Source organism: Zerene cesonia, chromosome 20 (genome assembly GCF_012273895.1).
Source record: "Zerene cesonia ecotype Mississippi chromosome 20, Zerene_cesonia_1.1, whole genome shotgun sequence".
NCBI lineage: Eukaryota > Metazoa > Arthropoda > Insecta > Lepidoptera > Pieridae > Zerene > Zerene cesonia.
The window spans coordinates 2451015-2465551 of NC_052121.1; the positions used below are offsets into that span (position 1 = coordinate 2451015).

General features: G+C 32.0%; 1 protein-coding gene across 1 annotated transcript in view; it reads right to left on the reverse strand.

Moving 5' to 3' along the window:
- The window catches only part of LOC119834837 (ubiquitin-protein ligase E3B), a 16534-nt gene extending 8176 nt beyond the window's left edge, over window positions 1-8358 (reverse strand). Inside the window, exons 1-11 of the mRNA XM_038359351.1 lie at window positions 7938-8358; window positions 7480-7716; window positions 5915-6167; window positions 5252-5440; window positions 4719-4910; window positions 3843-4168; window positions 3353-3477; window positions 2270-2441; window positions 1932-2050; window positions 1397-1569; window positions 784-864 (exon numbers count right to left, since the gene is read on the reverse strand). Of these exons, the coding sequence (XP_038215279.1) occupies window positions 784-864; window positions 1397-1569; window positions 1932-2050; window positions 2270-2441; window positions 3353-3477; window positions 3843-4168; window positions 4719-4910; window positions 5252-5440; window positions 5915-6167; window positions 7480-7716; window positions 7938-8098 (2028 nt within the window). The 5' untranslated portion in view covers window positions 8099-8358. The remainder of the gene's footprint in view (window positions 1-783; window positions 865-1396; window positions 1570-1931; window positions 2051-2269; window positions 2442-3352; window positions 3478-3842; window positions 4169-4718; window positions 4911-5251; window positions 5441-5914; window positions 6168-7479; window positions 7717-7937) is intronic.
- Between the last annotated feature and the right edge of the window lie 6179 nt (window positions 8359-14537).

Here is a 14537-nt window from a genome sequence, read left to right on the forward strand (position 1 = left end):
TGTGTGTTCTGCCTTACTGTTATCATTTATGGGTATGAAAAATAAATTTTGGCCGATTCTCAGACCTTACCGATATGCACAAAAAATTTCATGAGAATCGGTCCAGCCGTTTCGGAGGATTATGGTAACTAACATTGTGACACGAGAATTATATATATATATAAATATAAATATATATTGGTATAGGATCTGGTGGATCGCGCGTTGGTAAGCGCTCAGCACCGCTCATAAACATTTGCAGCGCATAGACTATGTGCCTGTGTAAATGGATTGGCAACTTTGCTGGATAGGGGATAAGGAAAGGATTGATGGAGAAAATAATAAAGGCTAAAGGACCAAGAAGGGTAATGAAAAGGTTAAGGGGCCTCCGACTCCTGCACTCAACAAACGAAACACAGTAGCATGCTACTATCACGCCGATCTTCTGTGGAGGTGGGGTACCTTCGATATATTTAGAAATCCATAACAGTTGATTTTACCTGACTCTTTCAAATTACAATAAATACCTTATTGCTTAACTTGGATCATTTAAATTCACAGATCAACACCTTTAACACGCGTCACAAAACCGTGCTAAGCCGATCCTTTTGTAAATCTTGTATCGCATAATATAATAGTAAAAAGACAGTACAAACATTGTTGTATTTATAATATTTAATTACTTCATGCGTCATTTCATATTGTTTTTCACTGCAATAGATGTATTTTCATATTTGCTGAATTTATTATCACACCCATGTGATAAAAAGACAACATTCAATAAAACTTTACGAGAACACTTACCTTTTCATCAGCCACGGCTCTTCTGAACAACCTCACTCGTTCCCCATGAGCGATCATGTGTGGAGTCTTTTGCACCAGGACCTGTATACAACAATTATATATGGTTACAGTGTAAGTTGACCTATACCCGTTAAGGGCGTGTATGGATATGAACGTTTTTGACTGATTTGACCATAAAACAACCTATACAAAAACAAACCATATTCAAGATATGAATTTTCATTGTTTTCTTTTCCGTTACGATTTTCAGCTATAAGCTGAATATATATATTACTAGCTGCACCAGGCAAACGTTGTTCTGCCTTGCTCTTATCATTTAGGTGAGGAGTATGGCAACGAAAACTGTGACACGACAATTTTATATATTAGACTAGCTGCGCCCCGCCCCGGTTTCACCCGCGTAAGTCCGTATCCCGTAAGAATATCCGGATAAAAAGTTGCCTATATGTTATTCCAGTTGTCTACGTACCAAATTTCATTGCAATCGGTTCAGTAGTTTTTGCGTGAAAGAGCAACAAACACACACACATCCTTACAAACTTTCGCATTTATTATATCAGTAGGAAGTAGGATATTAGTAGGATAGAATGTGATAGTGTGATTATTTCATCACCTGTTGCGGTTTCTTGCCCTTCTCCAAGTCGGCCATAAAGTGCGAATCCCGTATGTCCCTCACGAGCCAGTGTCCCGCGGGCGTGTACGAGCGGCGGCAGTCGCGCCGGTACAGCACCAGCAGTAGCGTGTGAAGGGATCTGAATACCTCGTTGCTTTGGATGTTTTTGAGATCTAAAATATGAAAACAGGTTTACAGTTTTCTGATATTGCCTATATTCTCTATGAGAATTATATGCAAATTAGTAGTAATAAAATGTTTTACTTGCAGATAAATAATACAATGACTTTGAAGAAGAATATCGTATGGACAAACATGGCCTAGTAATATATATAATGTTATGTGTAAAATAACAAAACATCCCAAATTTTGTTATTTACCCCTTTTTTCAACCAAGAAAATCTTATTAAAAAAAGATTTTTTTTTTTGCAAAACAAGTAAAGTCAATTGCTATAATTTTTTTATAAAAACAAACACTGCAGTATACTGAAGTGTACAATGTACATTATATATAATGTGATACACAAAAACTTACCAAATAATTGTCCAATGATGGATTTGTATATAAACATGTTCAAAAACAATGACATGTTGACATAGTCTTGTAGCTTAAACGGTTCCTGCTTTTCATACATTTCCATATCATCAAGTATTCTGAAATATCACGTTTTTTAAAGTCTACCCGTATCATACTCGAGTAAAATCAAACTCGACAACACACTAAGTATTTAAATATTAATAGCTATGCCTATCTTCACAATAAATGAACATAATTATGTTTATCTTCCTTTAATTACTATGTTCGTAATTTTACTATGTGTAATATATAATATGTATATAATACGTAATTTATAGTAGATAATAAATACTCACGTTACATAATGGGTCATACAATCAGCAAATAATATGAGCATTTGAAACTCCGGCGCCGACGATTTTGTATTAACGGCCAATAAATCAAGGAAAGCTTTCAATCCACTGTTTGGTCCCAACGTACATAGGAATTGCCATAGCGAGTATAAAATTTCGTCTTGATTGCATAGGCCTGTAATAATAAAACAATATAGTTTTGAAATATATTTCACTAGCTGTCCGCCCCGCTTCGCCCGTGGTACATATAAAGCCTAAATTCTCCCTCAATACTTTTATTGTAGGGCATCTAAAACTGAAAGAATTCAAAACAGACCAATAGTTCCTGAGATTAGCACGTTCAAACAAATAAACGAACAAACTCTTCAGCTTTATAATATATAGCTGTCCAGTTGAATATCTGAATTATTGCGATTAGAGTTATATATTTGAGTTTAAATAATATCAAACGTTTGGATGTTTCAATAAAGATATGTTACGGAACCCTACTTTTTTCCAAAATAAAATATAGTCTATGTTACTCGTGGATAATGTAGCTTTCGAATGGTGAAAGAATTTTTAAAATCGGTCCAGTATTTTTTGAGACTATTCATTACAACCAAACAAACAAACAAAGTTTTCCTCTTTATACTATTAGTGTAGATGAAAGTCTGTGTACAGAAACAATTTTCATATTACAAACCTTGCTTTTCATAAAATAATGACACTATTGCCTTGGAACAATTTTCCAATGATATATAAAATATTGTAGATTTTTTACCATTTATATACATAGAAAATTATAAATTGAGTAATAATTTTAATCAGAAATTACATATATTTACAGTGGAGTATTTAAAGAATTCTCCACAATGAATTTAAATCAGTTATGTGAATTAGTATCTGATGACTTGGTGCCCATAAATAGGGCGATCGATGGTAATAAAAAAAAAGACTCAAGGAATATAAGTCATTGTATGGCCCGTAACCCCATGTTAATGCGAAGTCTTTGTCATAGAGTACATTCTAATATGGACGGACGTAGAGCCGCATGACAACTACTGTTTTTCTCACATTTAAATGAGTTTATAACGAAATACATATTACCTGTCAATATATCAAGTTTGACCTGAGTCATAGTTTGTAAAGCTGTGTGATACATTGAGCAAATTAATGCGACCTTTGTGCAGTCCGGCGAGCCCAACTTTCTGTAGCTTTTATTTGAGCTACCTCTGAAATAAAATGGAATTCGAAATAAGTATGACATGCTACCTATTTCAGTGGTTTTTTTTTTATATCTTTATTTACTTAACTTTAAATAATAACATATTGTACTTATCATAATAACTCACACACAACACTTTAATGAATGCAAATAATTCAATCAATTGCAAGTTTTTTTTTTAAATTGCAAAACTTTTACAAAAATAAACATGTTTTATGATGTACAAAAAATTATTGTCATCAGCCCACATATGTTCCAACTGCTGGGATCCAGGCCTCTTATGAGGATTTTTATTATTATTTTTTTTTTACAAACATTTATTAGATGTTGCCAATCGCCCTGATTGTCAATATTATCTGAACTAAGCCTCACCTATTTGTTCTAGCCTCAATGGCTCTCCGTATAAATGCTGCTGGGTTATTTAATTGCACCGGAGATGATTGTTGAGAGGGACCCGCTCCCTCCTCTGCAGAAATGCCACCCTCCAGCATTTCCTTTAGCGGTATGGCCAATAGCTTCTTCAGCAACGGTGCTCCCCATAGCAGAGACAGTTGGCTCCTTAGATTGCCCATAGCGGGAGGTAAATAAGCGTCGAAACCTTGCGAGAACCAGCCAAGTACCGGATGCCAGTTGCTGAGGTTTCCCTTCTTGCATACTACATACTGTTGACAGCTGTCCAGAAAACGAGTTGTGACAAGCTGAAATGGTTTTGACACATAGAATTAATATTGAAGAACTATATGGGCAGCTTTCATAGCTTCCTGATATTACGTTCTTTATACTAACTTTTGTTTTCGGCTTCAAACTCTTTAAATTCGAAGTAGTTTAATAGATGTTATTATACATACAAACCTTCCTCTTGAATCACTCTATGTATAAAAAAAACCCCATGGAAATCCGTTGCGTAGTTTTAAAGATTTAAGCATACGTAGGGACATTATGGACAGAAAAAGTGACTTTGTTTTATACTATGTAGTGATTTGTCTTTTATAATGACAAATAAATAATATTTACATCAGCTTAAATAGGCTCAATAGAATTACAATTTGGAACATTATCGCCAAGTGGCGGTCATAAAGCATTGAAAACATAAACGAACTGTTGACGAATACATACGCAATTAAATAATTTTCCATCAAATTAATGACAATGCTGGCTGCATTATCAAAGTTTTCACTTATCAAATTACATATTAGAATTATTTAATAGAAGCACTTTTTAGCAATTAATTTCTCAATATATACTCACCACAAAAGTTGGATAAAACGTATCCGACTGTGTGTGGTCCCGTTCAATATGCGCCAACTGGATAAGGTTTCCCAACAGACACAGAGCGTAGTTTCCTTCCAATGTATTGAATACAATTCGCATATTCTGATCTGCGCTCAGAAATTCGATCGACTTATCGAATAGTGCGTGAGTGCGGAATGTCGAAATAGACTGTAATTATAACAAAATATTCCACATAAGTGTGGATAAGGAATGGATTTCGATTCATTCATACCCTTATAGGCCAGTGTATTTAATAAGGCAAATAACTTGTTGAAAATAATCTAATCTTTACATGTCAGTATATTTGCAAAGTATAAAATATATCAAAAAAGAAAATAAAGAAATTTAATATTTGATGTCCAAAATGAATACAAAAACCAATCAGAAAATCAGAATGTAAAGACAAAACATTTTTTATTTATAATAAAAGATACTACAATCAAACCCTTATTCACAAAACCAGCTACGGTTCTCAATTCAAGTTATTATTTTAGTTAACTTTTTCTTACCTCTGGTGATATAAGTTGCATGTGATACACCAGTGTCGGAACGGAGAGTATTTGTATGATGAACATTGTCAGTAGTTTTTCAGAAAACTGCGCTGAGATCAGCGGGCGCAGCGCAAGTGCGACAATCGCTGATAGAGCTATGTTCTTGAGGCTGACTTTCTCGCGGCAAAGGCCTCGCAGGAGGAGCGACTGTAAGAAAAATTCTCTTCAAATTAGTGTGTTGTAAAACAGTACAATACAAATTTAATTAATTTTTATCCTGGTTTTATTGAAGAGTTAATGTACAATAACATAGGTAGAATCAGACAAGAGTGACAATGATGATAAATAAATTTATTTAAATAGTAAAAATCATGTATGACTATAATTAAAACATTTTTTCCTATAAATCCCTATATAAACTTACTTCTCATTTTTAAGAAGTTTTCATGCCTAAATAATGCTGGTTTCTGCACTAACTGGACTTTATTAATATCATTTTAATTTTTATGCAATTGTACAAAAAAAAAGAACAACAATTATATGATTGCTCTAATCATATTTAGTCAATTTAGATAGATCAACTGCTTCACATATTAATCTAGGTAAGGGATATAGAAAATATAAAAAAATTAAAACCCCCCAAACTGTAGAACATAAAATAAAAACACATGAATATCTCACCTTTAATGTTAAATAATATCCTTTATGAAACAAGGACCCCATCACATTAGCGCATAGTTGGGTCATACCGCCTCTCAGCTTATCAAAGTTTTTCAATCTTGTGAGTGCCCATGTATTTATAGCTGTGAACTCCAACAGAGTGTGCAAATGTATGAGAATACTTTGCATGTCTATTGGAGACTCGGGTTTCAACTCTTCCAGATACTGGCAACATTTGAACAGGAGATCTTTTATGTGTTGTATCCAGCATAAACTGTGAATGAAAGTTAATTTATGAACAAATTGTTATTGTAATTTTTGTAAAGTTTAAAATTTATTGTAATTTATGAACGAATGTTATAAGAATACACAATCAGGATCAAATTAACTATGTGTTCCACTCCTCTTGGTCCACCAAATAGAGAACAGTCTGAATACTGATAAAAAATCAAATATAGAACAATCATAATAAAATAATAATTTATGAAATTATATACTTAATAACATGTGATATATCCTATATTAGTATTCTAACAAAATAACTCTTCTCTTCTTGTATGCTATCATAAGAATTTTCATATGTAAAATATAACATGGAATAGCAAGAAATCTTTATGGATAGAAGCAATCAAAGGAGAGCACTTAAGTAATAAATAATAGAAAAAGTATTAAATGAGAAATTTTGAAAGAATAGAAAAAATTTGATCACGAGGCAGGATTCGAACCTGCGTATCTTGCCTAACCGTAGCAACGCCTAGCCTCTCGGCCACCCGTGATCCTGCCATAGTAATCGAATTTCTTCTACTCTTTCGGTTTCATGTGCCTAAGGGGCACCCCACGCCATCTATTGAGATGATTAAGAACCATCACAACCAATACGAAACATTATTTCAATGATTACAATATTGTATCGATGGAACGCGGCCTTTGTTAAATTTTAATTGCTTGTGAACTTTCTCCACCAAAAAGCTTTCATTCACACATTCATGCTCTATTTGGGCCTTTTAGGGGGTGATATAAAAAAAAAATATCCTATGTTTAATCCTGTATCAACTATATAGTTTAGGGAAATCTGTCCCGCAATTAATATTTTTCATACAAACTTTCATCCTCTTTTCAACCCAAAAAAGGGTTGATTTTTCAAAAATGAAGCCTTTGTTTTATTCAACAAAATAAATATACCTCAGTTTAAACTTCATTCATATAAAATGATAAGAAATGAGTATCAAATTAGACAGAGGATTATGACCTCTATCATTACAGTTCATTTTGTTATTGTCATTCAATATCATATGCTATTTATTAGCAGTTTAGAGCACAGTGTACATACTTCATGTTTCACATAGCACACTTTCTTGGTAAAATGTATGAGAAGTTCACTTATTGTGTCATTAAATACTATTATTTATATTATAAAACAAACTATAAATACAAGTGTGAAAAATAAACCTCATAAAATTGCATACTTAATAAAACAATTAGTCAAGATGCTCAAGATTATGGTAATAAATATGATTAAACATTTGATCATAAATGTAAAGTGTGTATTAGACTTTTTATGTGTAGGTGTATTAGTTTTTCCTCACCTGTACTCTTTATTGAGGAACACTCCCACATAAGATATTTTCACAGATTCAGAATGCAAACTCTGTACAATATATTTGCAGAGCTTTTCAAACCTCTTTCTGTCCCTCTGCGGTTTAAAAACTAAAAATAAATGGCAAGTAACTTTGTATACATCCAGGGCTTGTACAAAATCTGGTTGTTGGCCTTCTTCTTGAGATCCATGATTAGTTTCAGGTAACAATTGATCAAATTCATTTCTGAAAGAAAAAATGTTTTCTTAGCAGCTATATTAATGTTAAGCATTAACTTATATTAGTGCTTCATAACAAATGTCTAATAAATCATGCATAATATAGCGCAAGTCTATATGTATTATGTGTTTGTATCATTTCTAATAAAAAAAATAATTTTATAACAACATCACGAAATAGATTTTATGCATTGTTTTAAAGATAAGATCGAGTTTAAGAAGACTTACAAAATAAGCTTGATAAATCTTTGTCTCGCTAACCAGCCGCGAACTATTGCCTGTATTTTTATGGCAGACTGTTCTCTTTTCTTTTCGAGCGCGCGCTCTTCTCTTGCTGCTTTCATCTGCTCAAGGAACGAGTCCTTTGTAGTTAAATTCTTCGAAAACATCTTTTAAAGCTGTATTTAATAATAATTTGTACACAAATAGGCTTTGTTTTCTGTTTTTAGTTTAAACTGTCACGATAAGGGGGCATTATTGCGATGCGAACTATTTTTGCCCTATATCACGACAGACATCTTTGCGTTATCATATTTTGTTTGTGTAACAATTTATGTCCCACATTTCTGGCTTTATTAAAGATATTCAAGATAATTTTTGAATTAGCTTGTAACTTGTTAGGTACAAATCGAATCGGATATAATTTTAGTTTGACTTTGACGTTTGATTAAATTTGTTAAACTTTTTAAAGGTATGACTACGTTAGATACTAGGACATTGGACTCTAGTTTCAATATCTTGTTTATGGTCACAGTACTTTAAATAATAAATACACGTTGGTTAGTAACTTTGTTATAAAAAAAAAACGTACTGAACAACATTGTGAAAATTTATGAATGTAAAATAAATTAATTAAGACTTATGAAGAAGCAGCATTCCGCTCGCAGCTTCGCCGGCATAGTTAGAGAAATAGTTTGACACTGTGGTTTGATGTACCCACCGGAGATTTACCGCATGGTTCCAAGTCGAGGGTAGGCAGGGTTCGATTCTTATCGAAAGCAAGCAAAAAAAAATTAAATAATTAGTCGATGCTTTATTTTAAACTGAACATTGATTGTAGATTTATTATCCAAAAATTATAGTAAGTACATGCTTTGTAATTTTCTTGTGAACTCAAGTAAACTGCAGATACAAGTTATTATAATAATTTGTATATTGTAAAGATGTGATGCCGCTGTTTAAAACATTATTTCATTTTTAAAGAGGAATCATTTATGGTTTGTGAAACTATTGGACATGGGTGGCCAAGAGGCTGATCTCTCCTGAGAGTTAATATTCATCTTTCACGGGTTCACTAAATAGTATAAAAATACTTATCTTTAAAGTAACGCAAACAGATTTTGATGTTTATTTAATAAATATAATAATTTAAGAGGAACGTTTATATGTGAATATAATGTATTTTTGTACTAGTTCGAAGCCGGGGCGAGCAGAAAAAATTTGATTTCTGAGGCGGGATCACGGGAGAGGTTAAACGTTGCCACAGGTCTGCGAATGATGCGATTTGGAATCCGGTCTCACGATATTTCTTTTTATTTAAAAAATTCTCATTTAGAAACCATGTATACGCTTAAATACTAAAAATTGAACTACTGATTAAAAAAAAAAATACGTACTCTAACCATTTAAACCGTATTTTCACTAAGTGACAAAAGCTATATTATATTTACCACGGGCAAAGCCGGCGCGGACTATGTACTAGGTATATTATAATTACGTAGGTATATAACTGATTATTGTACATTAAATATAAAAAACGAATTGGTTTGTAAATGGATGTTTTATAAGGATCCATAAAACATCCATTTGCAAAAAAGTGGTCACAATTATTTTATGTTTGCCTGTGTGTCTCAACACTCATCATCTGTTTGTATAAGCGTTATAATCGTAAAATCTATTGGGAAGATTTTAGTAAAAACTTATGTATGTATTTATAATAAAATATAACCCGAAAAAATACAAATAATAATATAATACAAAGGTAGGTAGATGTTAAATAGCACAGCTCGGCGAAGTAATAATTAATCCGACAAAATGCAGGTATTTTTTCTTAGAAATCAGAAAGCGGAGCATGCATGCACAACTACATGTCTGATAAATAAAATAGCCATTTAACATGATATATTTCCATAGCAAATTCGCGTTAAAACTTTTAATTTCTGTATAAATAATTTATAGGCACATTCTGAGGCATACCGATATACCTATTCTAGAGGTTATAAATAAAATTTTATTTTTATAAGGAATCTGCTGTAACCAGCCGCGTCACTCGCTTGGTACCTGTGTAAAAAGTTGCTAATGTTCTAATCCAAACTATAATTTATCTCTGTGCCGAATTTTATAGATACGATATGCTGTTTTGGCGTGCAGGAGTAACAAACATCCATACATCCATCCATACTTACAAACTGTTGCCATTGATACCAAATAGTTATTTGATAGTTAGCTAGTTCTATGCTAAATTCCATAGCAATTATTTTTGACATAATAGCCAAAAAAGTATGACAATATTATGTGACTTGCGTAAATGTGCGATTCAATTAAGACGAAGAACACCAATGACCTTTAGAACTTCGTTTGAATGAACAACTATGATATCACTAAATGGCGCAGAATCGATCCTATTCTTAGTTTTAACTGTTGAAATATACATCATCATCGAATCATCATCATAATATTTATATAAGTTATTAATAAGCTCACTCCTATTTAAAAGGTCGGCAACACAATTGCGATGTCCTTAACATTGTGGGCATATAAGCGACGCTAATTACTTACGTACCGTCAAGCGACGCGTTTTTTCAGTTGCCTTCTATACAATAGAATATATGTAAATAAAAAATTATGCTACAATAAAAATAATAATTTATCTGATCGGGACTCCCACGCAGCCACTAATTATGGAATGGAGAAAGGTACCAATCTCTTGTCACTGTAGCGTCGTTATTTTTTTATTTCAAATATTGAATCCATCTAAAAGATTAGCGGTAAAACGGCTTCATCTACTACTTGACAGTTTTATTTCTCAATGGAATAGCAATTATTATAACATTTGTATAATAAATAATTTCTACAAAAAATTTCACCGACATCCCTGGTACATTCCCTGCTACAAATTTGTAAACAAATATAATATTTTTTTCCTATCAAATACAAAAATAATCACATCAATCGGTTGGAAACCCACGGAGTTATCGAGTAACAAACACAAAAAAAAGATCTTCCTTCGTCTTTGGAAGCTTCGGGTGAAAAAGACATTTAAAAACAATTGAAAACGAAAGCATTTTCTTGTTTTATTTTACGCGAGTATTTTTAATACATTTAGAAATAAAAAACTTTCTAACAGATTCAAATAATTTATTTATTTTATTATCTATCCTGAAGTCACGATGAGTAGAGTTACTGTTTTTACATGTCGATCATAGTTATATTTATATACATATAATAAATACTTCTCTCATATTTTTAAAACATTGTTAAGTGGAGGTTTAAATTAATGAAAGCATCATAAGTTTAAGTAAAATAAATAAATATGATAAAATATTTGTCCCTTAACAACAAAATTAGATGCATCATATGTTAATACATGGTTAGTTAAATATTTACAGTTGTAAGAGACTGGTGCCTGAAATAGTTTTTAAAAGATAAGAGTCATCAGCCCTTCCGAACTGATTAAAAAACAGCATCGTATTTAAGTAGGGCAGTATATTTATCAATTATGCAACATATTGAGCGATTAAAGGACAAATTTACATAAACTGAAAAAAATACTTTTTAGTTTTTTAGAAGCCTACTATATTACTTTTAGTTCATTGATATAATGTGTTCATTGATATAAGTAAGAAAAAGAGACAAATGACATAAAATTCAAAGGAAAAACATAACAAAATATCAACTCGTGTGAATTCGATCCTTATGTGTTGTGTTTGTATATGAATATTATGTACAAGTGTTATGTGAAAGTCTGTATGTGGATGCGTTTTGTGATTGTGTGAATAAAATCATCTATACTAATAATATAAAGCTGACGAGTTTGTTTGTTGGGAATTAAACGCGCTAATCTCAAAAACTACAGGTCTTACTTGGACGTATTGTGCACAAATTGTTATATCTACTGTAATATTATAAAGAGGAATAATTTGTATTATTGCTTGTTTGTTTGAAATGGTAGAACTCAAAAACTGCTGGACTGATTTTATAAATTCTTCCACCATTAGAAAGCTGCAACTTCGCTGAGTGATAGAGGCTATATATGTACCACGGGCGAAGCCGGGGTGAACTGCTAGTACGCTATAAAGTTATAGATAATACTAACAAGAGCATATATAGACGGTACACGTATATACCTACAATGTTGTAATTAAACAGACACACAATGAAGCAGGTACGTCTTATGTACCTACTTCCTCTTGCACGTAACCGTATAATAACTGTCAACAATTGTAATAAATTTAAATTTAAGTATATTACCTATTATATACCTTTTCTTCAAGCGTTCGGTTCAATATTTAAATCCCCTTTTAGCTAAATTTCATTTGAAATGTGACACATCCAGCTATTTATCAAGGAATGCTACCTCATTAGGCGTATTTTAAGTCTTCGCACATCCGGTGATAATGGGTCATAGGGTGAGTAAGCGTTGATAAAAATGTTGAATGTATCAGTTGTGATAAGTTGACAGAAGTCTGAACTAATCGGAATGCCAAATTTTTGGCATTGATGATAATTCGTTATCTATGATGCATACTGTATGTTATTTCAGTACAAGAATAATGTTTTTTTTTTTATTAAAAAACTAGCTGCGCCCCGGGGTTTGAATCACGTAAATCCGTATCCCGCAGGAATCTTTTTTTTTTCGGGATAAAAAGTTGCCTATGTGTTATTCAAGTTGTCCAGCTATCTCCGTATCAAATTTAATTGCATTCGGTGCAGTAGTTTTTGCGTGAAAGAGTAACAAACATACACACATCCATACAAACTTTCGCATTAATAATATTAGTAGGATATACATTCAAAAGGCACAAAGCTGATGTTCTTATTCTTAAAATTCTAATACTAATTATTCTTAATTACACAGAAATTATAATTGAGAATAACAAACTGAATCTTTGCACTTAGTGCTGAAATGCTGAATCATAAATTAAAATCCTGGTATCTATAAAATACGAAAAAATACGTTTTTCGATATTTACAGTCTGAATTTCTAGATTTTTCTAATTGATTTATATTATTATTATTATGCAACGACCTCTTTACTTCATGATTTCTTTTCTTAATATAGATGCATAGGTTATATCTCCCTGCCTGTTCAAGTAGCTCTACCATTCGGGTAAACTCAGGAAAGCATAACTTAAAATACCGTAGTAGCAGTTATGCCCAATTTGAATAAAAAATAGACCTTTCCTCTTCAGAATTTGCATTCAATATTAATATCGAAATTTATTAAAATAACTTCCAAAATGTAACTCTCTTACAGACATGTTTTTATAACAATATACAGTATATTGCGAGGAAATCACAGTTTGCATACATAACAGTAACATTATAAACGCGAATTCACTTAAAACATGCGAATATTTCAGTTAGGTAGTTATAGTTCCAGGGTTGCCTCCATATTCAGCAATCCAACATTATTTAAAAGTAGATAAAATGAATAAATATATGTATTATGACTTTTTTATAAAATTACTACGATTTTTAGGAATTCATCTACTTACAACTTAAGAAAAACTAAGTTAATAGAAGCCTGTGTTTCGAATTATAACGCCAACTCCATAAACAAATAAAATATGTTATTAATTTAAACATCTTTCTATCAGTATAGATATTTAATGAAAATACTTTCTTATATAAATACCGTAACCATCGTTTAAATGTACCTACCTACCTTGTATATACTTTTATTTTTTATTCACTGTCTGACAATGTGATATTTCTACCGCTATTAAGATAAAACTGTCCTCACTGACAATATAGTACTACATATACTGTAAACTATAACATTTGTTGTAACTAATATAAAGTATATGTGTGCATACGCAAACTCATACAATATTTCAAAAGCGATGGATTTTCCGTGTTTAATAGCAACAAACGTCGTGACACGGGCTCGCATCTAGGTACCTATGCGTGTAGGACTTAAACCTCCCTTAAAAATAGGGTACCTAGATTGGTATGCCATTAAGTCTGTCTTAGGAAAACTTATGATATTTGTTACTTTGTAAGACGAAGACAATTGATTATGTCATCGAAAGTTCGGTTTTTATTTTTATGTTAAACTAGCTGCGCACCGCGGTTTCACCCGCGTACAGTCCGTATCCCGTAGGAATATCGGGATAAAAAGTTGCCTTTATGTTATTCCAGTTATCCAGCTGTCTACGTACCAAATTTCATTGCAAGCGGTTCAGTAGTGTTTGAGCGAAAGAGCAACAAACACACACACATCCTTACAAACTTTCGCATTTATAATATTAGTAGAACTAGTAGAATTTATAGAACCGAAACACGTTCACTCTCAATAAAGTTATGACCTACGTATAACGAAGATATAAAATCACGTTAAAATTGGATATATAGGTAGGTAGATAAAAGTGCTTGCTTTAAAAAATACATGATGGATCTCCTGAAATTTATTTTATCCATAAAACCAATATTTATTGATTTTATGTCCATCTGTAGGTAAGTATATATTTTTAATAATAATTTTAGGTTCTAAATTATATACTTTATTTATTATACACTTGGACTATAAATATTGAGGTTTTTAAACGCTTCACGATTACTTGGAATATTATTTCAAGCATTTATAACTATAATTATTAACACAAA